We start from the raw sequence: 24,600 nt of genomic DNA, 5'->3' as shown, positions 1-24,600 counted from the left end.
GATTCCATTAATTTCAGTCGTCGTCAAATAATTTAAACCAAATTTTATGTTTTGTCAAAAAACCTAGACAAAATTAAACGAATACTCTTTATGATTATCTATGCCATAATTTATTCAGTAATACATAGGTACATATTAATAAATGTATAAAATTAAAAAAAATAGTAAGCTATTTGGGTCATAGACTTTTAAAAAACAAATTTATCTGGCCGTGGGCTCACAAAGTTTGAGAACCACTGTTCCAGACGTTTACCTACAAATTACCTTAGCTGAACATCTATTACACAACCCCCATGGTTTATGAAGACAGTGACCATTTAGTTCATTCATACTCGAGGTTTGCACAGAAATTATTCCTGTAGCAGGGACATCAATTACACAAACACCAATGGTTTACGGAGAAGTTAATCTTGCACCAGTAACCATATATTCCATTCATTGTAGATGTTTACCTACAAATTGGCAGGACAGAACTGTGTGGCAACGTCGACAGGCCTGCGTTGCCTAGTTCGGGTGTCAGACCAACCTCTTTCCGGGGCACTTTTGTGTCACCCCTGACCTCACGAGCAAATACTGTCAGTTTGCATCACATGGATCACAAAGATCAATTCTAAAATGAGATCTTTCATTCTCCTAAACCTCTGAACATGGTAACAACACAAACTTCTGCCTGCCACCCATCTAATTTCATGGCCGTGCATTTAGTAATAGTATGTTTTTAAAGATTTTCATCAGCCAATAAGACATAACTGGAATATTCTTAAATATGCTAAACTTTTTTAACATCAGAAATGCAAACTACGAATCTTTAAATATAGCCTATATTATTTTTACTGAGGTTTTCTCAAGTTTCATCATGTCAAAATTTGTAGGATGCAAATATCACATGAAAAGAAAATATCAAAGGATGCACATAAAATGTCAGTGGTGTCGTAGGGGTAGGGTGCCAAACTATAATCCTTCCTAGACCTAGGATTTATAGGCAAATGCATACTTTAATTACCAAGGCATATTTAAAATATTATTGTTCTCTCATGAATTATTAAAAATGTAATAAATGAAATCACATTTATATTGCTTATTGTGGTAGTTTTGGACATACATTTATAATTTGAATTCCTTCTTATTCAACTGCAATCAATCATGGTTTACAGAAAAGATAATCTTGCACTGGTGACCATTTAGTTCATTTACCTAGGTATACTTGGGTTTCTAGAGAAATTAATCTCATGGCAGAGACCTCGATTACACATATTCATTGTTTACGGAAAAGTTAATCTCGCATCAGTGGTTTATACAGGGTGTCCCGAAAGTAATAGCACAATCTGACACAAGTGAAAGTACACGATAACACTGGTCAACAAGATTTTGCTTATCATTGTTTTGTGATGAATTCTTATAGATTTCAACCCACTAAACATGAATCCGGCATCAATTTTGTCGAAATATCAACATTTTGAAAGATATTAACACATTTTGTTTTCTCACACTGCTGGCTTAGCCACAGCAATATGGGTGTATTTACTCTCACAGTCGCTAGATGGAAGCACAGTTGCTGTTGATTTTAACTCGTGTAAAAGTTCAAAACTACACCTTCATGTCTACCTCGTTTGTGTGGTTTATCTAGTTGTTTTTGCGTTTTTATCGGTGCGTAAATTTGAAGAGTACAAGCGCCCACCTGAATTCCTACTTTTGCCTTGTGGTTGTGTGTTTCAAGGTTGTTTTTTCACAACCATGTCTACTGCTTCAGTCTGGGTGTGTGTTAATCTGTGTTAAGTTCATTTGCTTTGTTATGGAACATTATGTCAGCGGGTCGGAAGTGCAAATTACATGCAGACTCATTCTGTTATATATGTGGATACTATATTGGGTCAAAGCAAGTTAAACATATCATTGTGCCAGGGACAAAATTTTGTGAAGCCTATGAAGCATACTTTGGAATGGCTGTTGGTGATCTGGACAAACCATGACCTGAACTTAACAAAAAACTAAGTCTGAACTTTTAGCTTCACCGCTGAAGGAGTGGAACTTGCTACTTCCTTCCTGTAGAATAACAAATTAAAGAAAGACACACCAGGTGTTTTTTTTTTCTGTGGAGGATTCGCTGTGCTACTGTTCTGATATAAGTGGTCTCTTTAGTGCAATTGGATTACAGTACGAACCAAAACAATGGCGTTTATTCATGGATAGTTTCAAAAGTAGTCTGAAGGCAATTCTTTTACACAACGACAACTAGTATCCTTCAATTCCAGTCGCGTACTCCATCCACTTGAAGGAAAGATACTAAGTGTGAAGATGACGGAGAAAATCCAATATGAAAAACACCAGTTGGACATATGTGGTGATTTCAAAATAATTGGTTTTCTTCTTGGGTTACAAAGTGGGTATACAAAGTATTCTTGTTTTCTCTGTCTCTGGGACAGTCAAGCAAGAAGCAAGCACTACAAGCAAACTGTGTGGCCTGAAAGAACAGAGCTAACCCCAGGAAAACACAATATGATAAGCGCAGCTTTAGTGCCCAGAGAGAAGATTATCCTACCAACGCAGTTCATTAAACTGGGGTTGGCAAAACAATTTGTGACAGCATTGGATACTGAGTCAACTGCCCTACAGTACATAAAAAAATGTTTCCTAATCTGTCAGAGGCAAAAATTGTGGGTGGCATTTTTACAGGACAAGAGATTCGTTTCAAGCTAAATAGTAATGAACTTGACCGAGCTGGAACGAAATGCTTGGGAGGCCTTCCACAACTTGGTGAAGGGATTTCGTGTCCACAACAGAAGTGAAGCTCTTCACGATCAAGTTAAGACACTACTTGATAGATATAGAGCACTGGGCTGTAGAATGTCTGTAAAATTACACATGCTTCATTCACACCTTGATTTCTTTCGGCAGAATTTGGGAGAGAACGCTTTCATAAGAACATTCAATTCATGGAAAGCAGATACCAGGGAAGATGAAACTGTGCCATGATGGGTGATTACATTTGGGGATTAGTTCGTGATGAAGGTGAAGAGAATGTTTCCCACAAAAGACAAATATTAACTTTTGAGCATGTTGTTACATAAGATGAACTAAATTAAGGGACTGATGTGTAATATTAATGTATTCTGTTCATTTCATTGTATTGCTTTAGCTATTTTTCATTGTTATACTGTTCATTATATATGTAATTTACTGGGAACTGACTGTACTGTGTTCGTAATTTTATGTTTTTTACATAATACATACGACATACAGGCTTTGAGTAAAAAATAATAAACGACCCATATCATCTTAAAAACCGACATTACAGCAAAACCAATGTCATATTCGTGTTCAGCGGGTTCAAATTATGAAAATAAAACTGAAAAATAAACATAAGCAGAAAGTTCATGAAAATATGTAGACCAGTGTAATAGAAGCAAAGAAGTCTCAGTAAATATGGGTCTGCAAACGAGCCGTTTTCGAGATAATTGCGAATCTGTGGTTACAAGCTGCCACTGACTTAATTGTTTGTAAACATCGTCCTAATTGGTAAAATGCTATTAATACAGTAAGAAAAGTGACCCCCACAGTACGATTAGACTGTGTACTGATTGTATCCACCCTGTTTGATTACAATGCCACCTCTCGGAAATGTTCTGTTTTGTAAACAAAGATCAAAATTCAGACCGCGCAAGGAGTAAAGCACTCGGTGTTTACAAAATGCAACCAATGATGGCTTGTAACCACACATTCACACACATTATTAGCATTTTACCAACTAGGACGATGTTTACAAACAATGAAGTCAGTGGCGGCTTGTAATCACACTTTCACGATTATCTCGAAAATGGCTCGTTTGCAAACCCGTGTCTACTGAGACTTTTTTGCTTATATTATTGTGTACTTTCACCTTTGTCAGTTTGCGCTATTACTTATGAGACACCCTGTATTTCATTCATTCTAAAGGTTTACCTACAAATTAAATTGCTGGAACATCTATTACACAAACATTCGAGGTTTACTGAAAAATTAATCTCATGACATGGACCTATGTTATACATATTTGCAGTTCACAGAGAATTTAATCTGATACAATTTTCACAGACTATGGATTCTTCATTGGGCAAACCCTGGATATAAAATAATCCTCCCATAATTCAACTTACAATGATGTGTACAAACAACCTGTGCATTTGTTAAAAAAATAGAACATTTATAGTAACAGTAACGATCCTTTGTGGTTGAACCAACTTTATTTTGTTTAAAACATATCAACTTACAATAAAATTGTGAAGAACAAGGTTATAAACAACCACTCTTTAATAATTGCACAAACATCATAAATTTCTCTTTATCCTGTTTAGTTCATCACTAATGTTAACAGCACACTCTTTACAACCCTGCTGATTGGGTGATTTAAGATAATTTATTTCTACTATTGGTGTATATGAAGAGGATAGTGGAGGACAAATAAAGGACTCACCCAGGGCATTCGTTAGGTGTTTTTTCTCTCCACAAACATTACTGTTGAACTTGGGCTAGAGAAAATTGGATGGTATTTCGAGCCACTTTCAACATATGAGAATAAGTTACTAATGTCCTCTTATTTAGGATTGAAACCAGAGGATGGTGAAACTGATGTTTGCTGTGGAAAATGTCATCACTAGACAGAGGATTTATAGGCATATTTCAAATATAAATGTTATCTCTTGGATTTAGAAAAATCTAATAAATTAAATCATATTTATATTGCATATTGTGATAGTCTTGGACATAAATTCATATTTTTTTAGTGCATATAAGTCTCACACCGTGGCCTAAGGCACAGGCTTTGGGCTCCAGCTATGGGACGCCCACAGAATCGAGTCTCATGGGAGAAGCGTAACAACTTTTCTCCTGAGATTTCGGCCTGTGTATAGGACTGGTGGCCACCCAGCATCGTGAGGAAATCGGAAGTTACGAATAAGTAGCATAATTCAGACTTAGAAAACCTACAATAACGACTGCGGGTTCGTGATGCTGACCACATGCCATGCCGTAACTGGTTGGATTGCCCTCTGGTGGGAGTGGAAGCAGCAGTTCGTAGGTAAGCACTGGCCCTCGTGGGCTGTTAAGCCACAGGCTATTAGTGCATATAAATCGTCAGTCTACTTATAAGCCATTTTTCTCTGAAGGTTCGAAAATTAGGAAAACTCAAATAAGGAAAGTGTTATGGTGGGAGTTATCAAAGTTAATACTGAGAAAAGACAGTTGTGGATCGTATCTCAAATTGAAACTCACTTCGTTACCTAAATAACCTGTAAAAAAAAAAAAAAACACAACTGGCATTTCTTCTCATACGTAATCTCGGCATGGCACAGGATTAAGAATGATGTCCAACAATTATGAATGTCCACGTCATTGCAATGACTTCTGTCCGGTCAACAGAACTTGCCTAATATTCACATTAATCCTAGAAGTTCTAACATATGCTTTGAAAGGTTCCCACAAAGCATTGTTGTTCACATACTTATTTACAAAATGCCTAAAGAGCACTGACGTTTCTGAAGAGCGTTCCGTCTCCACACATTCTTTACATCCACAGAGCAAGCTCTTCCGCTGGGTTCCAAGATCACCTTCTTGCAGATGGCAACTGCATGAACCATTTGAGCAATCTAATGCAACAGATTCATCACACTTATCATCACAAATAGGGACTGAGTTTCCACTTAAAAGACTATCCCATGGAGATTCCTCAGTCTCCATAATCTTGGGAATGCCATGGTAGCACAGCCTGCTTGAACTGGACATTACAACAATGTCTCCGCTTCGAATGAACAATGCTGTTGGTTTCTCCTCCTTCGTTGGCCCACCAATCAGAAAGATAGCTTTTTGTCCAAAGCTGAATGCAAACCAAAAACAGGCAAATTACTGTTTGATTTTTAAACTCATCACTAATAAGTGAAACATCAATAGTTAAATAATTGTAATGTAAAAATTTCATGCAAAGCTTCCTTCAATTTCTATCTGTGAGAAATTGTGAGTATTTTGAGTAGTTGCAGTGTTGTATATATTTTTAAATACCACCGTAAAGACATTTGTTTGATTGACTTTGTGTTTTAAACCCACTTTATTCACAGTAAGGCTAATCGGGACCGGGCCTACAGTTTAAAGTGGGATCCAAACCACTATGTGCCTCCACCGGGTATCAAACCTGGGACCGCTTGATTACAAGGCGACGATGCTACCACTGCACCATCAGTGAGGCCCCACTATAAAGACGACTAATCACAGACAATTTATCAGTGACAAAAATTGAAATACTCTAAAACAGAATATAGTTACTAAGACTCAATTCCATAATCAATTATACACGATACTGACCTACGATCGGATTAAAAATTATAGATACTCGAGTTTAGACTGCAATTAAAAATTAACCAGTAAACCTACAAAACAACGAGTTACATCAAAATTTAGCTTATTCAATTCTGTGTTAATCTATGCTAAGCAAAATTTTTCAAAAGCTTCAAAACAAGACCAATTTTGTATTTGTAAAACTACCCAATACTAAGAAAAAGTTGAAGATTAGGCACACACAGGAGATGTACTATGTAGAAATTTTCAGCAAAAAAATGCAGGCTGGACCAGGACTTGAACCCGGGTCTCTGGAATACCGTGAAATTTCTCTAACCACTAAGCTACCGAGCCAGCTTGGTCTTGCCTGATTTTTTGCTATTGCAGACGATTCCACGCAGGTAAAACAGTGACAGCAAAAAATTAGGTGAGACTAGGCTGGCTCGGTAGCTCAGTGGTTAGAGCAATGGCATGGTATGCCAGAGACCCGGGTTCAAGTCCTGGTCCAGCCTGCATTTTTCGCTGAAAATTTCTACGTAAGAAAAAGTTGTTTCACAAAATTGATGATAACGGTTTTTTGCCAAATTTTTAAAATCTGAAAATTAAGATTAATGTTTAAAACCTTTCTGCCTTCACTATACTAAAATTTCATCAGGATCGGACAACCAGTTTTTGACTTATCGGTTGCAAAACTCAAAAAAAACAGGCCCTTTTATTGTTATCACGAAGTTAAAAAATATAAGGCATACTTGAAAAAAATTTGCTTAGCATAGATTAACGCAGAATTGAATAAGCTAAATTTTTATGTAACTCGTTTTTTTGTAGGTTTACTGGTTAATTCTTAATTCGAGTCCAAACTTGAGTATCTATAATTTTTAATCCGATAGTAAAACTAACCTGTATGGTGCAACAGCCCTTCGAGAGCCATGGCATTCCAAGTGGCTACTTACATGTAAATTAATTGATGTGTTGATATTGCATATCTATATTTCATACTGCACTGTAGCTTTACTAAATGTTGTTTTTGCTGTATATGAGTTCATACTGTACAGGCATCCTGTGAAACACCATCAAAACTAAGACGTGCTGTACAAAATTGACAACATGGAATGCAGCGCTCGGGAATTGTTCCATGACAATGCTAGACCACACACTGTTGCCCTCACTCTCCAGACGAATCAGAGGTTCGGATGGGAGCTTTCTGATCACTCCCCATATAGTTCAGACATTGCAGCTAGTGACTATCACGCTTCTTACACCTCAAAAATTGTTGCTTGCACCTTAACGATTTGAAAAAACTGAGATGTTGAACTATGCTATGCTAACCCATCAGCCATGAAGGTCGGCAATGGTGCTACAACAGACACAAATTGTATCTTCTTGTTTGGATATGTAAAACAACTTCAAAGACTCTCTAATAATAATAAAAAAAGAACAATCCACAAAATTCCTGCTCAGGCAAAAGCGACAGTACAAGTAATGCAACCTCATGCAATATACAGCATCTTGTAGCTCTTTGCAGAAACATCACAGTGAATATTCAACATGGACTAGAGAGGATCACAAAAAGAATCACACATTTCTTACCTGATCGATAGCAGAGGAGCTTCTTTGTTCACTTCCGAATGATCTGTATGGCCCGAGAGTGTGGAGTCCATGTGGTAGAAATTAACTATAGCTGCTTCTGCATTGAAATTATCAAAACCAGCAACTCTGGCAACATGATTGGAGAGAACTGCTAGGTCCTCCGGGAACGGATCACGAGCATCTTCACTGTATACCTGGAAGTAAAGTACATATTCTAGTTTTGCTGTTTTATCATATTTGCAACTGAACTGCCAGCTTTGGCACCTGAAAGTTGCGTTCATGTTTTGGGAATAAAAGATGCAGTACTATAATAAATACACGTAAGCGAGTTACTAACTTTATCCGCGAGCCTTACTTTCCATAAATAATAACTCGTGGTGCAACAGCCCACGAGTGCCAGGGCCTACCTACCGACTATAGGCCACCTGCCAAGGTGGGAGATCATCCAATTAGTTACGGGGTGACGTATGGTCAGCACAACGAAACTGCGGCCGTTGTTGTAGGTTTCCATGGCCAGGTTATGTTACTCATCCGTAGCTTCCCAATTTCCGCACGATGGTGGGTGGCCACCGGTCCCATACACAGGCTGAAATCTCTGGAGAAAAGTTGTTACGCTTCCCCAGGAGACTTGAATCTGCACATGTTCCGTAGCTGGATGTCTTAGATTGTATGGCCATGGCACGGGACACTTTACTTTTAATGGTTCTATTAAATTCTGTGGCCCCTGCAACCATCCACTTGCTTTACTGCTGGGTGGGCTTCCACTTCTTGTTGTTCCCCTGCATGCCACTAGGAGCGCTGGTGTAGTCAGATCATCTGCTACATTTGTTGCGATGGTGGCAGGGTCCGCAGAAATGAATAGAACCTTTAAACCTAAGTCTCATGGATAAAGTTAGTAATTTACTTATGTGCATTTACAAAAGTTATGTATTGATCACTAAAAGAATTCCCAAATATAGACGTACAGATTCAAACACTAGAGGAAAACATATATAGGATTCAGCACAACAGTGATATACATCATGCATACAGATATAACAACCCACATTAAGCTCAACAGCTTGACAGAGGGGTCATTCCATATGAAGTCATACAACATGGTTGCTTGACCATTTTTAAAAAAGTTTATTTTTTGTGTGGTGTGAGCCTCATATGTTGACAGTTCAGAACCACTGCTATTTTATTTTTACTATCACCGATTTGAAGATGGCGGGCATTTTTTTATCATGGCGTGCATCATTTTCTCCATTCGTAATGAAATTAGGCATACCATATTTAATGCAAAATATTGAATTTTTCACGAGTTTTGTATCTCTTAAAACAATTAAATCTCAAAGTCACAATTTTTACTGAAGTTACTTATCATGGAGTACTGTATTGTGTACAAATTTCAGATTTTTAAACAACTGCCCACCAGAGATATTTAACCCTGAACTTGGATTTTTTGAAACAAAAAGTACATGTTTATGACCCTGTAGAAAAAAAGGATTAAAGTCTCAAGCTTCAAATAATCTTGGCACATACTATTGGTACACAGGTACTTGCACAAAAAAAATTCAAGTGTCAAACAAACTGCCTTCCCCCTAAAAAAAAATTTCCAAAAATGTCATTTTGAGCGATTAAAATACACAATTTTGACCTTAAAATTTATTATGAAGGAATAATATTTAGAAAATTACACAGAAATATAATTGTAACCTATAATGCACTTAACATCACAGATTTTGTCTCATTGTCGTAGGACTTACCAGAGCTGAGATAAAAAAGTTGCCGCTGATGCTTACGAATGGAGAAAATGACGAGTGCCATGATAAAAAAATGCCCGCCATCTTCAAATCAGTGATAGTAAAAATAAAATAACAGTGGTTCTGAACTGTCAACAGATGAAGCTCACACCACACAAAAAATAAACTTTTTTAAAAATGGTCAAGCAACCATGTTGTATGACTTCATATGGATTGACCCAGAGCAGAGTTTTTAATAAAAATCTTTGAATGAACAGTTGAAGGCAAGAAACAGGTAAAAACCTAAAAGCAGCTAATTTGACACAGAGCTCCCTCATAGCTCAATGGTTAACACACTTGCATTTGGTGCAAGTGGAGCTCAGCGGCGTATACTCTGGGTCATCTAGGTAATCGCAGATGACCCGGCTGTATTTCTTTCTTTTTTTTAAAAAAAATATATACATTTCTTTGCAATATTCTTCCAAACCAATTTTGATGCATACATTTCTTTGCTTCCAGCGCGCCGCGAATGCTTCCAACCGTTTGCCGCTGAATGTCGGGGAACCTTTCTCCAGCCGGTGGAATGACGTTAGGGAATCTCACCCTGACGTCATTCCACCCGCTTCCTTTACAACCCTTGGCGAGGAGGGAAGAGAAAGAAAAGAGGGGGGAGGAAACTCTGCTTCTCAGGCGCGGCGATTCCGTGGCCAGGGTAAGCTCCTTCTGGTGAGAGTCCACCGGTCTCAACCCCTAGAGTTTGCCTTTCCCTCCGCTGGCGACCATTGACCTCCTACAACCCTCCTCCACAATTCTCTCCCGAAGGCTATGTCGTCGCTAAACATAGAAACTGTGTTTTTTATGGCAGGGACATTTCTCAGGAATGGGAATTTTGGGTTCACAAATTGCCTTCTGTAAGGGAAATAGGGAAAACATACCCGGTAAAGTGCGAAGAACAGGAAAATATGAATAACATAGGCAAAACAATTCTATGCTAATTTTCACTATACATTTACTTCTGTCTTGCTGATGTCTGTTACATAGAAATTTATCAAAAGGAAAAAGCTTAAATATTGAAGATGAAGCAACCTAAATTAAAATTCAAAACTTAAGCAATTAATGCACCTATAAGCTGACTCCCCCCATTTTTGTATTTGCAAAAATAGTGATTGTTTCTTCTCTCTAATCTTCAAAAGCCGCGAGAGTACTCCCTTCACGGAAGTGAATATTTTTTAAAGGAAAAGATATAAATAAATTATATATATTTTAGTTCATTTAAGTTACTATTCCACTTTTTTAGATTAATAGTGATGAAGATGAACGACTAAAACATATAAGGAACAAACACATCAGGCACGTAGCCAGGTGGAGGACTCGGGGAGCTGAAATCCCCTCCCCTAAATCCTACATATATCTAATTTAAAAAGTGTATAGTGGTAATTAATTTTACTTCATTTGCAGATTTAAACACCTTGCATAATACGTTGTAATTATCTGAGATTTATCTTCAGAACTTCTACCCCCACTTTTTCAACTTCATGTGGCGGCTGCTAATAAGGGATGAGTACCCTCCTCTCAACCCCCACCCCGAAATAAATTTCTGGCTCAGGCCTGCACTGATTCGAACTTTTAAAACCTGTCATCGCAGGGAATTTGGAGCTCGGAAAGGGAATTTTTTTATCATTCATAGGGAATTTCATTCTGAGCCAGGAACACAACAGAAGTTTGGCACGTGAAACTGAATGCGTGTGCTGTGCTTGGTGTTATTTATTTAGGTGTTAGTGTTTGTCGTGATAGTGCTGTGTTAAAGGATAATGGATGTGATAGAAGATTTGCTGGTGAAACCTTTTGGAACAAGATCTTTTCAGGAGAAGTTGCAAATTTGTAATACAGGTAGGCCAGTGCCATCGCTTGAACTTACATCTATATACAAAGACAAAAATCGGGAATATGTGAGACATTTCTCGCAAGCAAATTATGACAAAACACCATGGTTGACAGGAAGTATAAGTGTTAATAAGCTTTGCTTTTTTGTTGGCCGTGCTTACCTTTCGGGGCTGAAAAGAATGTATGGACGCGTGGCGGATACTGTAATCTAAACAATCTTTGCAATGCTTGTGCCAAACATGAAAAATCAAAAAGTCATATAACTTCCTTTGTTAAGTTGCAATCTTTCGCACAGACACGTATTGACGTGCAACTGGACAAACAGCGTGCTTTGGATGTGGTACGGCACAATGAAATGGTGAAGAGAAATAGAGATATACTAGTGCGCTTAATAAATGCAGTGTGTTTCCTTGCAAAGCAAGAACTTCCTTTTCGAGGCCATGGTGAAGAAAGTGACTCCTTGAACAAAGGAAACTTTGTAGAATTGTTGCAGTATACAGCCGAGTATGACTCGCAACTTGCCGATCACTTGCAAAGTGCAACGGTCTTTAAAGGCACGTCTCCTCTAATTCAAAATGACCTTATTAAGGCAGTTTGTAGCGTGGTCAGTGAAGCTATAAAAGGCGAAGTAGACAAAGCTAATTTTGTAGCTATATTATTAGATGAAACAACTGACATTACTAATAAATCGCAATTGTCAGCATGCATTCGTTATGTTGATGAAAATGGCCATGCACAAGAAAGATTTTTTTTTTCGCTGACGTTAGTGCTGACCGAACAGCCAATGGTTTGTTCACGCTTATCCAAGATGTGATACGAGACTACCACATAAGTAATAAACTCTGCAGTCAGACTTATGACGGGGCATCAGTAATGTCTGGAAGCACTAGTGGACTGCAAGCGAAAGTTAGGGAAGTCTATCCTCAGGCGCTGTTTGTCCATTGTCAGAGCCACGTACTGAATCTTGTGCTTCAGCAATCGGTCTGCAGAATCAAAGAATGTAGCATCTTTTTTACAACATTATCTGGATTGGGTTCTTTTTTCTCTAAATCGACGAAAAGAACCCAAGCATTAAAAGAATTTGTCGCGAAAAAGTTGCCAAAAGTTGCACCTACCAGATGGAACTTCTCTTCGCGTCTTGTCAACACAATAAAGGAAATCAGAAGTGAACTAATAGAGTTTTTTGAGAATATTGCCGAAAGTGATGGGGAATGGGATTCCGAGACTATGCTACAGGCGAATGGGTGCATTTCTTTCTTAAACAAGTTCCAAACTTGTTTTTTGCTGGAACTATTTTCCAAATTTTTTTCCTACACTGATGTGTTATACAACACATTGCAAACTAAGAGCTTGGACATAGCCTATTGTTCACAAAAAATTCATGACGTGATGCAAATACTTAAAGAAATGAGAGTTGATGGTTTTGCGCAAGTATGGTACTCGACTAAGAGAGAAGTTACAGACCTGGAAAGGAAACGAAAAAATGAAGACCCAGAAACTAGTTACAGAAGATTGTTTAATGAAGTGATCAACACATTACATGGTCAACTTTATGATAGATTTGGCGATTTTCATACATTGCACTTTGTTTCCCTCTTGGATTCATTTCAGTTCCCAGTGTTTAAGAGTAACTTTCCAGAAAGAGCTTTCATGTCTCTATTGGAAAAATATGGTGCACACTTTGATTCTGTGAGGCTGAAAAATGAACTCACCGTTCTCTATGCATCTCAAGATCTCAATTTTACTGGGAAGCCAATTTACGAGATAGTTTCTAATATGGTAAAGAACAAACTAACTGTTGCCTTGCCAGAAGTATATAAGTTGGCAACACTCATTCTCACTATACCATTCACTACAGCTTCTGTTGAACGTTCTTTTTCGGCACTCAAAAGAATAAAATCATTCTGCAGATCAACCCAAGGACAGGACAGGTTAAGTGGACTTGCTCTGCTATCAATTGAAAAGGAGTTGCTACGTAATCTTCGGAACAACCCCACCTTTCCATTTCATGAAGTCGTTATTGGGAAGTTCACCTCTCAAATAAGAAGACTGGAGTTCAACTACAAGTAATCGGGTCCTGGGGTAAGTTGAATTTTGCACTTAAATTAATAATGAGGGTTTCTATTTCACTAGTGCATGTCTTTCATTTTATATTTCACAGTTTTTTTTTATTTTGCTTTATAATACTGTCTTGTTTTATTATTTGAAATTCTACACGTATATTAAACTGCAATAATGAGAATTAATTGATTGTGGTCGCCACAATAAGACAAACATTCCCACAAAATATTCCTATATCCCATATGGATCCTGATATAAAATGCACGGAAACTTTTGGAGTTTGATGATCAAGGGTCGGAGATTACCCACTCGTTAGAACCAGCATACGTCACTGGTGGAGCTGGATTTGATCCACAGTGGGACTTCCAAAATTTCAGTTTTGACCCAGCATTGTGAGGACAATTGGGGAGCAACTTAAAAGGAAGAAGTAACGGGCTCTGGCCTAGTACAGTAGATACTAGGTACAAGTACATAGTCCCAGGTACAGAAGCAGGTACCATGGGACTCAATGCACTAACTATGCATGAACTAACGAAGAGCTGATTCGCATCCCTTGGCCCTGAAAGCATTTCTGTACCATGGAGATTAGTTTTTAGCTGGTATGGTGCTGTCCTAGCAGAAATACAGGGTCCGTTCTGAAAGTATCCGAACTGTCCACAGCGTGGTGCGAGAATCGGTCGAGGGTTTGGGTAAGCTGCGCCAGGTGGCAGTGGGGACCTTAACCTTCAAAACAAGGCCTCGCTCAGTTGCCTGCGAGCAGTGGTTGAGGTGCAATCGCTCGTGTTGTGTACACGGAAAAAACGTCACGTCGAGAATTTGCAGTTGGTGGATTTGGAAAAAATGGAGCGCACTTTGGAACAGCGCTACGCTGTGAAATTTTGTGTTAAATTGAAAAAAAACTTTACGGAGACTCTAACCATGTTATCACTGAGTGATAACCGGGGATGAAACCTGGCTATTCGAGTATGACCCCGAAAGCAAGAGACAAAGTTCAGAATGGCACACCCCCGTGTCCCCTCGTCAAAAGTAAGGCCCGGATGTCAAAATCAAAGGTGAAGACAACGCTCCTTGTCTTTTTCGACGCAAAGGGGGTCGTGCACAAAGAGTTGGTACCTGCTGGGACCACCGCGAATGCAGCTTACTACAAAACAGTGCTTCAGCGTCTCCGACAGAGGGTCCAGCGCGTCCGGTCTGACATCGCCAACAGGTGCGTGCTTCACCACGACAACGTGCCGGCTCACACAGCGCTGTTGGTAGGTGAGTTTTTGGCCAACGTACGCATGGCAATGCTGCCTCATCCCCCCCCCCCCCCGACTTCTTTTTGTTTCCCAAGGTCAAAAGGGTGCTCAAGGGGAAGCGTTTTGTGTCAATTGAAGAGGTTCAAGATGCCACAACCGCAGCATTAAAGAGGGTGTCAGTCAAGGACTTCTAGGACTGCTGTGAACAGTGGAAAAGTTGCTGTACTCGCTGTATTGAGGCTGAAGGTGCCTACATTGAAGAATATTGACAGCAGTTGTAATTGTCATCAATAAATTGTTTGCAAATAAATAAGTTCGGATACTTTCAGAACGGACCCTGTAGTTTGAATGAGAATGAAGACAATGGACTGGAAGAATGAATGCAAAACTCTTGATAGAGCTAAAGGTTCACATAAGAACTGCGACACCACAGAAGAAGAAATCAGTTTAGATATCACTATCAGTTTAATATCTGAATTGTTAACTTTCTTGCTTAATCTATCAAAATTTTGCATTCTTGTTGATTGACTTTGTGTTTTAAGTCCACTTTAAGCACAGTAAGACTAATCGGGACTGGGCCTACAGTTTAAAGTGGAATCTGAACCATTATGAGCCTTCACCAGATATTGAACCTGGGACTCCTTGATTACAAGGTGACGACGTTACCACTATGCCATTGGGGAGGCCCTGTAAACATTTTTGTAAATACAGAGTAGTGCACCATGGCATTTAGCTTTTAGCTGGTATGATGCTGTCCTAGCAGACATCAGAGAGGCAGGAATTCCAACCTGGAGAATGAAGACAAACTCTTGATGGAGCTAAAGGTTCACATAAGAACTGTTACACCATAGAAGAAATTAGTTTATATATCACTATCAGCTTAATACCTTAATTGTTAAATTTCTTGCTTAATCTATCAAAATATTCCATTATAAACATTCTTGTAAATACAGGATGGTGCATAGCATCTACAATGACATTTGATAACCTTGACTTAACACAGGCATGCATTCAGGAAATCACCCAAGCTTAGGAGGCTACAAGGCTTGCAATCAGTCTGCCATGGAACACTGGGTTGTTCAGATATGAATCACAACAGTGGAAGTATTCATCCGAACAGGTTCCATCCAGGAAACAAAGCGGACGGTGCACTGAGGAGTATCACGACGGCCAAGAAAAATCTTCCTCTGAACTGGATCTGAACACTGCTACTGAGTCTTCATTGTCTGCCCACACCTCTTTCTGGCATGCCCACTGCATCTCTTGAGTTCTACTGTTCAGATGAACTGCTATGATTAGTGCATGACTCAGTCAATGTTACAGGACAGACTAACTGCAATTCTTGCAGCTGCCTTGGCATGGAAGGGAGTGCATGCCTCAGGGTCACCAAATGGTATTGGAAGACACAACAACAGCTTGTACACACTGCCACTTTGGCTAATTGTGAAGATGAGGATGAGCGATGATATGATGAAATTGATGAAGAGACACTCACCAAGAACACCCATGCCCAGGCTGGGATTCGAACCTGAAACACCTGGCATTGTAGCATAATATGTTAACCACTCTGACACAGCGGTCGGCAAACAAAACCCCATAAACCAGGGGTACAACTACATTGCTGCACAAACTTTGGACGAAATCAAAGATACAGGAGGCAAGAAGGGGCAAACATTGGAGCACAAAGCACAGCAATAGTATCAAATTTTGTATTTCGTTGGACCATCGGGGAGAATTTGAAATTTACAGCCTGCTCAAACCTAAATTAGCATAAAAATTTTGTAAACTGAATGTTCCTTACAAATCCAAATAAATATTTACAAAATGAATGGTCTCCATTACAAAGAAACCACACCAAAATGAAAAATTTGATTTTCCAAAAGCACATGAATACATTAATATTAAATTGGTAAATTACGTGTTGATTGGTAGTTAAATACCCTCCAGACATAAAATTGTGGTTGTGTCTCTGCATAAATCAAGGCAGGAAATAAGATGGGTAGTAGTCATACCTTAGTGTCCCAATTGTGATGATAGCCTAGAGTTGCCCATCGAAGTTTCTTCCTAACATCCTTCCCTCTTTGTCCTTGTCTGGTGAAAACAATACAGCAAGAATTAATAACAATTAATTAATTCGCTTCTTTATATGATACAATGTTAACTAAGAATTTCAGACAATATTCCTGTATTTACAGTAGCCAAACTCCAATATTCCACGTATCTGTTGTTTTGGTATGAAGAGAAGTTCATGGACAAAATAAAATCTTGATGGTCAAAAAAATGGTTGTTCAGTAAAGGTTCCCTTAATTACATGAATAACAAGTTCAAGTCAAAGTAGAAAAATGACAGGGAAGGGAAGTAAAATTGGGACAGGAGTACGACAATCACTTACATTATTTAACATCTACTTAGAAGAATCGTTTCCAGAATAAGGTAGGTATAGTACTGTAGGAAGAAGAAAGAAATATATAAGATGTAAGAACGACATGGCCTTGGACAGTGTACAATATGATAAAGACTTTACATCTCCGCTGTGACCAATTCAGGATGAAAAGTAAACATGAACATGACAAAAAGCAAGAAAAATGTCAGAATTCAAGGCCAAAGTATTTAACAATTTGACAGCTTCAGATACCTGGAATATATCATAAGCAGTGTCATTGGCTGCAACAGCAATGGGAAAAGAAGTATTTAGTGGAAGAAGTGTGTTTTGTGGACAGACAACTGGGAAAGAGACTAATGAAATGTTATCCTTGGAGTATAGCATTGTATGGTATAGAAACCTGGACACTCCAAACTGAGTAAAAACACATTTTACAATGGTGCATTTTACTCACTATCAATACAGATAAAAAAATATAAATGACTTACGTGAGTGAGTAGAAATGGCTCAAAACAATGTTTCGGAAGTCTGTACTACTTCCTTCATCAGGTAAATAAAATCAAAAACTTAAGGTACAACATGGTACCGCATTGTCAAATTGTAAGTTGAGGATTCAGGTTGAGGATAAAAAAAGTGAAAAACTTATTGTGACGGCATAAAAAATCTGATGATAACCTTCACTGGTTAAAAAAGTTAAAAACAAAAACCACACAACTGAAACGAACATGGACACATGTGTTCTACCCAACACTGACGGGAGTCACTAGGAGGCTATAATAGGTCATCATATTTTTATTTGTCACAGTAAGTTTTTACCTTTTTTACCATCAACCTGAATCCTCAACTTACGATTTGACAACGCGGTACCATGTTTGGCACGTAAGTTTTTTATTTTATTTACCTGATGAAGGAAGTAGTACAGACTTCCGAAACGTCATTTTGAACCATTTCTACTCTCATGTAAGTAATTTATATATTTTTATCTGTGAGTAAAAGCAACTAAAAGCTCTATAAACGTGGCTATGGCAAAGAATAGACAGATAGATATAAAACTGTGTTTGATAAAGTTGAAAGAAGAAGAAGAAGATGAGCAGGAGTAGCAAGAGAAGCAGCAGCACTGACTTTTCTTTTCGATCCACCAAATGAGTGAATATTGGGCACAACTCCCCCCCCCCCTTCCCCACACACACACACTCCAATGCATAGTTACTCTATTTCATTATTAAATTTTACACCTCCCATTAAAAAAAAAGCTTCGAAAGTTAGGAGGAAATTTTTGCCATTTTGTTTGCTTGTGTGCCCTCTCACATAAAAGTCTAATTTTTGGAATTTTGAAAACTGTGAAACGATTTACTGTTTGGTTTAAATGGCAGAAGATGCAAAAAAATATTGGTTCCTTCATTTTACTCTCAATTTTTTTTCAATTTAACACATTTCTTACTGTCCAAATAAGAACTAAGTGAACTTTATTTCTGTTTTTTTGTAACTTGTAATGAGTGATGCCAATTTCCAGGAAGGATCGACGGACTTGTTCATCAAACTTGTGAGAATTTATAAAAGACATCATTTTAGTACCTGTTACAAACATCCCACCAATCTTCATCATCTTTTAGGTCTCCATGGGCATCAAGATTAAGACGGCTTGGTTTTCTTGTGTAATCCTGCAAACAGCGTTGTATCCAGTACTTTTGGCCCATTGAAGTAAACGGGTTTCTCACAAAGATGAGGCCTAGGAGCAAAAATTAAGAACATTTTAAACCATTCAGCACCACTGGCTCTCGCTAGTAAACAATGCTTTATACACTGGTTTACCACCAATAGCAACGAATGCAGTTTACATCAGAAAAATGCCAATAAGCTACAGCAAATATGGTTTATCTTGAGTTGAAATGGAATAGGTTATACTTCTGCACAGTCTAAACCACCCTGACCATTATTCAATTTTCATTAATTCTGCACTAAAATGTATGATTAAAATAAACTTACGTTAATACTCACATGTGAAATTATGAATACTTTAAAAGAAAAACTTATAAATTGAGGAACAGAATAACTGTATGCAGTACTAAGATTTATGAATATTCAGAAGTACTCTAAAGTGTTATGACCAACCACCATGGCAGAGTGGTTAACACAGCATGCTACGATGCCATGGCTCCATGATTAGAATCTGAAATCTTCGAAACACCAATGTTCCGGAAACCTTTCTGCAAGTTTATGTCTGCACTAAAAGCTATAAATTTGTCTCTCTTTGGTGTAAATGAAAAATTTCGTTACAACTGGTAACACTACCTGCCACGGAATGCTGCTCTGATTCAGTATTTCAAGAATGACTTGCATTTAAATCAGTGTTGGCAGGATCATGCAAGATTCCTTTCAGAAATCAAATTTCGTACAACACAAACATATACAATTGAGGTGCTGAGCGAACATGTGGCTTGGCCCTTTCTCTCGTTCAATTCCTTAATTGCTGAAATGGCAAAATTGGATACTACATAAACTTACCTGGTCTGTTTTTCAACTCAAATATATTCCACTCATTGTGTGGGGTAAGACCAAGCAAACTTTCATTAATTGTATGGCAGTCCGTGCCTACTGACAGCTTCCTAACCTAAAGTGATAAGCATACATGTGTCAGACAGATTACATCCTCCGTAATAGCAAACTTTTTATTATTCAAAATCCTTACGTATATGTTCTGATGACGGTTTATTTTGTATCATTTCAAACAAGCCATCAATATCAAACTTACACTCACAAATAAAACCAACACAAAATTTAAATTGTAATCAAAATATCTTAAATGGCTTGAGTACAAAATGTTTTAGCAACTTATATTCCTAGAATAAATTCTCTCCAATTAATTTAAGATCCAAATACCAACAATTACATTTACGAGGCTTGTCCGGAAAGTAAAGATACAAACACATTTGCACATTATGGGAAAAATGTGTACCAAAGTTGGCAACACTGGCAGTAACCATGATCCATAAGACGAGGATTGGGAGTGAGTCGTCAGTGCTGCGCTGAGTCTTGTGCGAGCAACACGCGTTGGAAATGGCAGCAGCGATACCGAATCCCGCCAAGTGCGAAGTGCGTGCCGTGATCAGGTTTTTGCAGGCACAAGGAAAGCGTCCATCAGAGATCCATTGAGAAATTGTGACTGTGTACGGGAACGCAATGAATCGTCAAAATGTGGCAAAATGGTGCTCTGCCTTCGCCGATGTGATGTTCACGGTGAAGAGAGAAGTGGGAGGCCATCCCTCATCACTGACGACCTTCACAATTGTATTGAAGCAGAGGTGTGTGCGAATAGGCGGGTGACAATTTGAGAATTGTGTGTGATGTTTCCTGACAGTTCGAAAACCACTATTCATGAAGTTGTGAGTGGGTTAGGGTACAGAAAGTTGTGTGCACGCTGGGTCCCAAAACATTTGACTGACGAACACAAAACCAAACGACTGGGATATGCACTGGACTTTTTTACTCGTTACGCAGAAGAGGGAGATGCATTCCTGGACTCCATTGTGACAGGTGATGAAACATGGGTGTTCCACCATACGCCTGAATCCAAGCAGCAGTCACTGCCGTGGCGCCATACCCATTCTCCAAAAGCCAAAAAATTAAAAACTTCAATTTCAACCTGCAAGCTGATGGCAACTGTTTTCTGGGATCGCCACGGCATCCTGCTGTTGGACTTCATGCTGCCTGGAAGAACGATTAATGCTGAAACCTACTGCCAGACTTTGAAACATCTTCGACGTGCAATTCAAAACACACGGAGAGGCATGTTGTCAAGTGGAATCCTCTTTATTCATGACAACGCCCACCCCCATGCAGCGAATGTCACCAAGGATCTGCTTGTACACTTTCAATGGGAGGTCCTTCACCATATGCCATACAGCCCCGACCTTGCACCCAGCGACTACCACCTGTTCCTGTACCTCAAGAAAAATCTAGGTGGGAAACACTTTGCCGACGACGATTAAGTCAGAGAAGAAGTCACAACTTCGTTCCAGATGCAGGCAGCGGATACAAAAACTTGTTCCGCGTCTGAACAAATGTTTGGACAATGGTGGCACTTATGTGGAGAAATAGCCTCTGTATCAGTGTATCAAATGTAACTTTAGTTGCGAGCAATACATTTCTTTTATATCTTATTTTTGGTTTGTATCTTTACTTTCCGGACAAGCCTCGTATTATATAAAAGTATATACAGTCATGGAGAGTTCTGGATTGTAACAATCCTATAGTCTTTCAATGGGATAGTTACAACCCAGAAGTGTCAGTGACTGCACAACCATAAAAAAAATCTTACCTCATTTCCCAGTGTGCTTTCTTTATTGAAGTCAAGTACTTCAGAGAAATCCGGATTCAAACTTTTGTTTTTATAAAACTTGAATGATCTCTTGAATAAGTCATTTGGTGTTGTTGGATCCATGTAATCTGCAAGACAAAACTAAACAATAAGTATTCTAAGCCCTATACTTATATCCATAACATCATGTATAGCCATTATTATAATAGGAAGCGTGAGACACTTCAAAATACTTAAGAGAGAAAAGTATGTAATTGTGCATATTTCACGAAGATTGCATTTCATATGAAAGTTTTATGTTGTTATTAGTTTGCAGAGATGAGAATCATAATAAAGTTTGTTTGAAATGTTGTTTTAAGTCCACTTTATTCATAGATAGGCTAATCGGGACTGGACCTACAGTAAAAAGTGGGATCTGAACCAAGGTACAATATGCTTCCACCGGGTATCGGACATAAGACCCCTTCATACAAGGTGACAATGTTACCACTACACCATTGGGGAGCCCCATTATAAAGTAATTGATCGCTATATCTAGTACTATTTATAACATCATTACCAGCTATGTGTGATATATTCTGCATGTGGTGTATTATGTATTGCAATCTGGATTTTTCTTTATAAAATGTCCTTGCTTTTGTACTTCCGGACTTAAGGAAGAATGTGAACTTTATTGGAAAGCAAGTTGCATCACTGACATTGTTTCAGTTTATATTATGAAAGGATACTCATGATTATCTGTTGTTAACAGGTGGTAGTACTGCTTACATTATTCTACACGGAGAGGTCAAGGGTCAACATGCATAAATTTTCACCTGCAGTGTGCATGCAGGACACTGTGAATGAACTGTTAAAAACTGTAGACTTTGATATATTCACAGATTCACGTAGTGAACTGAAAAAAAAGATAATCACAACAATAAGTTCATAAATTGATGTAAAAATTGTGTACATCGACGTTCATAGTTTCATGTATTCTTCTTTTCCTCTTCTCTCTTGTTATTTATTCACAGTGTATATAAAAAGGTAAAAAAAGGTAAAGTGTTCCCCTGTGCATAGCACCACGCCATGAAGGCGTATAGGGGGTGTGAGGGTAACGCCCCACACTTTCTTGATCCGGTCGTGAGTGGGGGTGATGTGATCAGCATCACGCCCCTGACCGCCTTTACCCCCCAGGGTTTCCCCCAGGTACCCATGTTATTCGACGCTGGGTAGGCGCCGGGGCCGCTTCCACCGTTAGAAAAGTTCCCGGATTTGAACCGGCCGGGGATCGAACCCGGGACCTTGAGTATATGCTCAACATAATTGGGAAATGTATACTGTGCTGAACAAATAAATAATAAAAATAATAACAAGTACGGTGTAAAAAGTACCGTGTGAGGCGAAAACTAGCAAAGGTAGTCAGTCCAGCATCAACTAGAGTATTCAGTATTCCTACTGGATTCCAGTTCTGTGTGATTCAGGCTTAAGCTATTGGGGAAAAGAGCCCAGTATGAGCAACACGTAAGCAACAGGTGTGGCTTATCGTGTCACCTAGATCTGTTGTTGTAAGATGAGGTTTATCGTGTTGTCTAGATCTGCTGTTCGCATAATTAGCAGCAAACGCTTGCTAATAGACTGAAGGCACCATGTCGCTTGTCACTCACTTGAGAACTCCCCCTGTGGCACGTTGCTTCGGTCTGAGCACCCTTCCTTTAAGGAGCTATCAGACCGAAGTAACAAGTAGCACGCGAATACGGCATATGAATGTGTCGTTTGGACCCTCATGCGCAATGAATGCTATTTTACAGTCTGGAAGTGTCTGTGTCACTAGTCAACTAGTTACATCAGTGTGAACATCCTGTATCGCTTGCCCCATTGGTCTGAAATCGGTAAGAATTAACAATATAGAGAAAGTCTGTAATTCACTTCCTACTTCTTATACTGACTTCTTATGAACTCCTGGTGACTTATCTGGAGTTATGGAGGTCGCGTGTTAAAATTGTACATTTACGTGTAGAAGTTGTAAAATAACATTGTTATTTACCGCGATAATTCTCCATATGGCATGTTCCGTACTGATGAAACATTGTTCGTCGGTTATGTGCTACAAAACTAGGAATTGCTTATTGAAAGTGATCATTGGCCCACAAATCATTTACGGATAACCATTTCAGGTGAGGTTAGGTTAGGCAAGCATAGTTATAATATTTTGTTCGTAAAACTATGCATATACTACACCGTTGATTTCAGGAAAAATGGCGTGTTCCTTTTGAAACATTGTTCGTTGGTTATGTGCTACAAAACTAGGAATTCCTTATTGAAAGTCATCACTGGCCCAGAAACCATTCGCAGAAGGTTAGGCAAGCATAGTTATAAAATTTCGATCGTAAAACTACGCATATACACCTATATAAAAAAATCAATCTGCTTTTTTTTTTTCAAATTTCAAGACGTGACCCCCGGTTTTTTACAACAGATTCGTGATTAGGAGGCCAAAATTAGTTAGTATACCGAAAATTAACAAATTTGGAGACTTTCTCTATATTGTCAATTCGCTCCAATCATCATCATCATCGCCGCGATTAGTTTAAATCGGAAGAAAAGAGACCAAAATACAAATGCTTCAGTGTGTATATCTTAAAAACAAATGATGATGATGATGATGATAATATTAACGAACTTAAAGTTTAGTTAAAAGAAACCGACGTTGCAGCGGTAAGCAGACGAATACCATGCAGCTGTGCCGACACCAGCGCCTCTAGCGGTATCATATTCGAGTGGAACCAGCCAGAGAGCCCAGAACAGTGCAGTTTTCCACACTACGTTAATCAAGGCGCTGTATCTCAAACATTGATAATCTTCTCACCACATCTCATCCTGATCCGACCACCATCCCGCAGATTGTGCTACTCACTCAACTCTTCTGCTCTGCTTTTCCCCAACTGTTGCAAACATTTGCCAACGAAGAGGGGGCAATGAAGCAGAATTTATTATATTAATAGTTCTGTCTTGAATCTGCTGCATGAAAACATGTTTATATGTAATACGTGAATCACACCTGCTTAAATATGGCCGCTTTTTCAAAGCTTTCTGTAGGGATGGCATCGCTGTTAGCTGTGC

The 24,600-nt window shown here is 38.7% G+C and overlaps 1 protein-coding gene and 1 non-coding gene across 4 annotated transcripts; one reads left to right on the top strand and one right to left on the bottom strand.

The window, feature by feature from the left end:
* Window positions 1–63: 63 nt before the first annotated feature.
* AlkB (alpha-ketoglutarate-dependent dioxygenase AlkB) lies at window positions 64–24,591 on the bottom strand. 3 transcript variants are annotated; one of them, XM_083111754.1, is made up of 7 exons: window positions 24,539–24,591; window positions 21,499–21,626; window positions 19,686–19,791; window positions 18,756–18,909; window positions 16,810–16,888; window positions 7,891–8,084; window positions 64–5,848 (listed from the first exon to the last, which is right to left on the bottom strand). In XM_083111754.1, the coding sequence occupies exons 2-7, from the start codon at window positions 21,619–21,621 to the stop codon at window positions 5,365–5,367; spliced, it is 1,140 nt and encodes a 379-aa protein (XP_082967880.1). In that variant the 5' UTR covers window positions 21,622–21,626; window positions 24,539–24,591; the 3' UTR covers window positions 64–5,364. The 3 variants fall into 3 exon arrangements, with proteins under 3 accessions (XP_082967880.1, XP_082967878.1, XP_082967879.1); XM_083111752.1 differs by lacking the exon at window positions 24,539–24,591 and adding an exon at window positions 24,212–24,335; XM_083111753.1 differs by lacking the exon at window positions 24,539–24,591 and adding an exon at window positions 24,187–24,317.
* On the top strand, window positions 6,744–6,815 carry TRNAT-GGU (transfer RNA threonine (anticodon GGU)). The gene has a single exon. It is a non-coding gene; the product is annotated as a tRNA-Thr (tRNA).
* Window positions 24,592–24,600: the final 9 nt, after the last annotated feature.

The sequence above is a fragment of the Lepisma saccharinum genome, chromosome 25 (genome assembly GCF_977018435.1).
Source record: "Lepisma saccharinum chromosome 25, izLepSacc3.1, whole genome shotgun sequence".
Classification (NCBI taxonomy): Eukaryota; Metazoa; Arthropoda; class Insecta; order Zygentoma; family Lepismatidae; genus Lepisma; species Lepisma saccharinum.
The sequence above is the reverse complement of the archived record's forward strand: the minus strand, read 5'-3'. Positions and strand labels throughout refer to the sequence as shown.

Bases quoted from the DNA above. Each gene is read 5' to 3' on its own strand.
- AlkB (XM_083111752.1), bottom strand. From the start codon at position 24,251: ATGATACCGCTAGAGGCGCTGGTGTCGGCACAGCTGCATG. The intron at 8,085-16,809 runs GTATGACTACTA...CTTTACTTCCAG, and splicing joins ATCACAATTGGGACACTAAG to GTATACAGTGAAGATGCTCG. The intron at 5,849-7,890 runs GTAAGAAATGTG...GTTTGCATTCAG, and splicing joins GCTCCTCTGCTATCGATCAG to CTTTGGACAAAAAGCTATCT.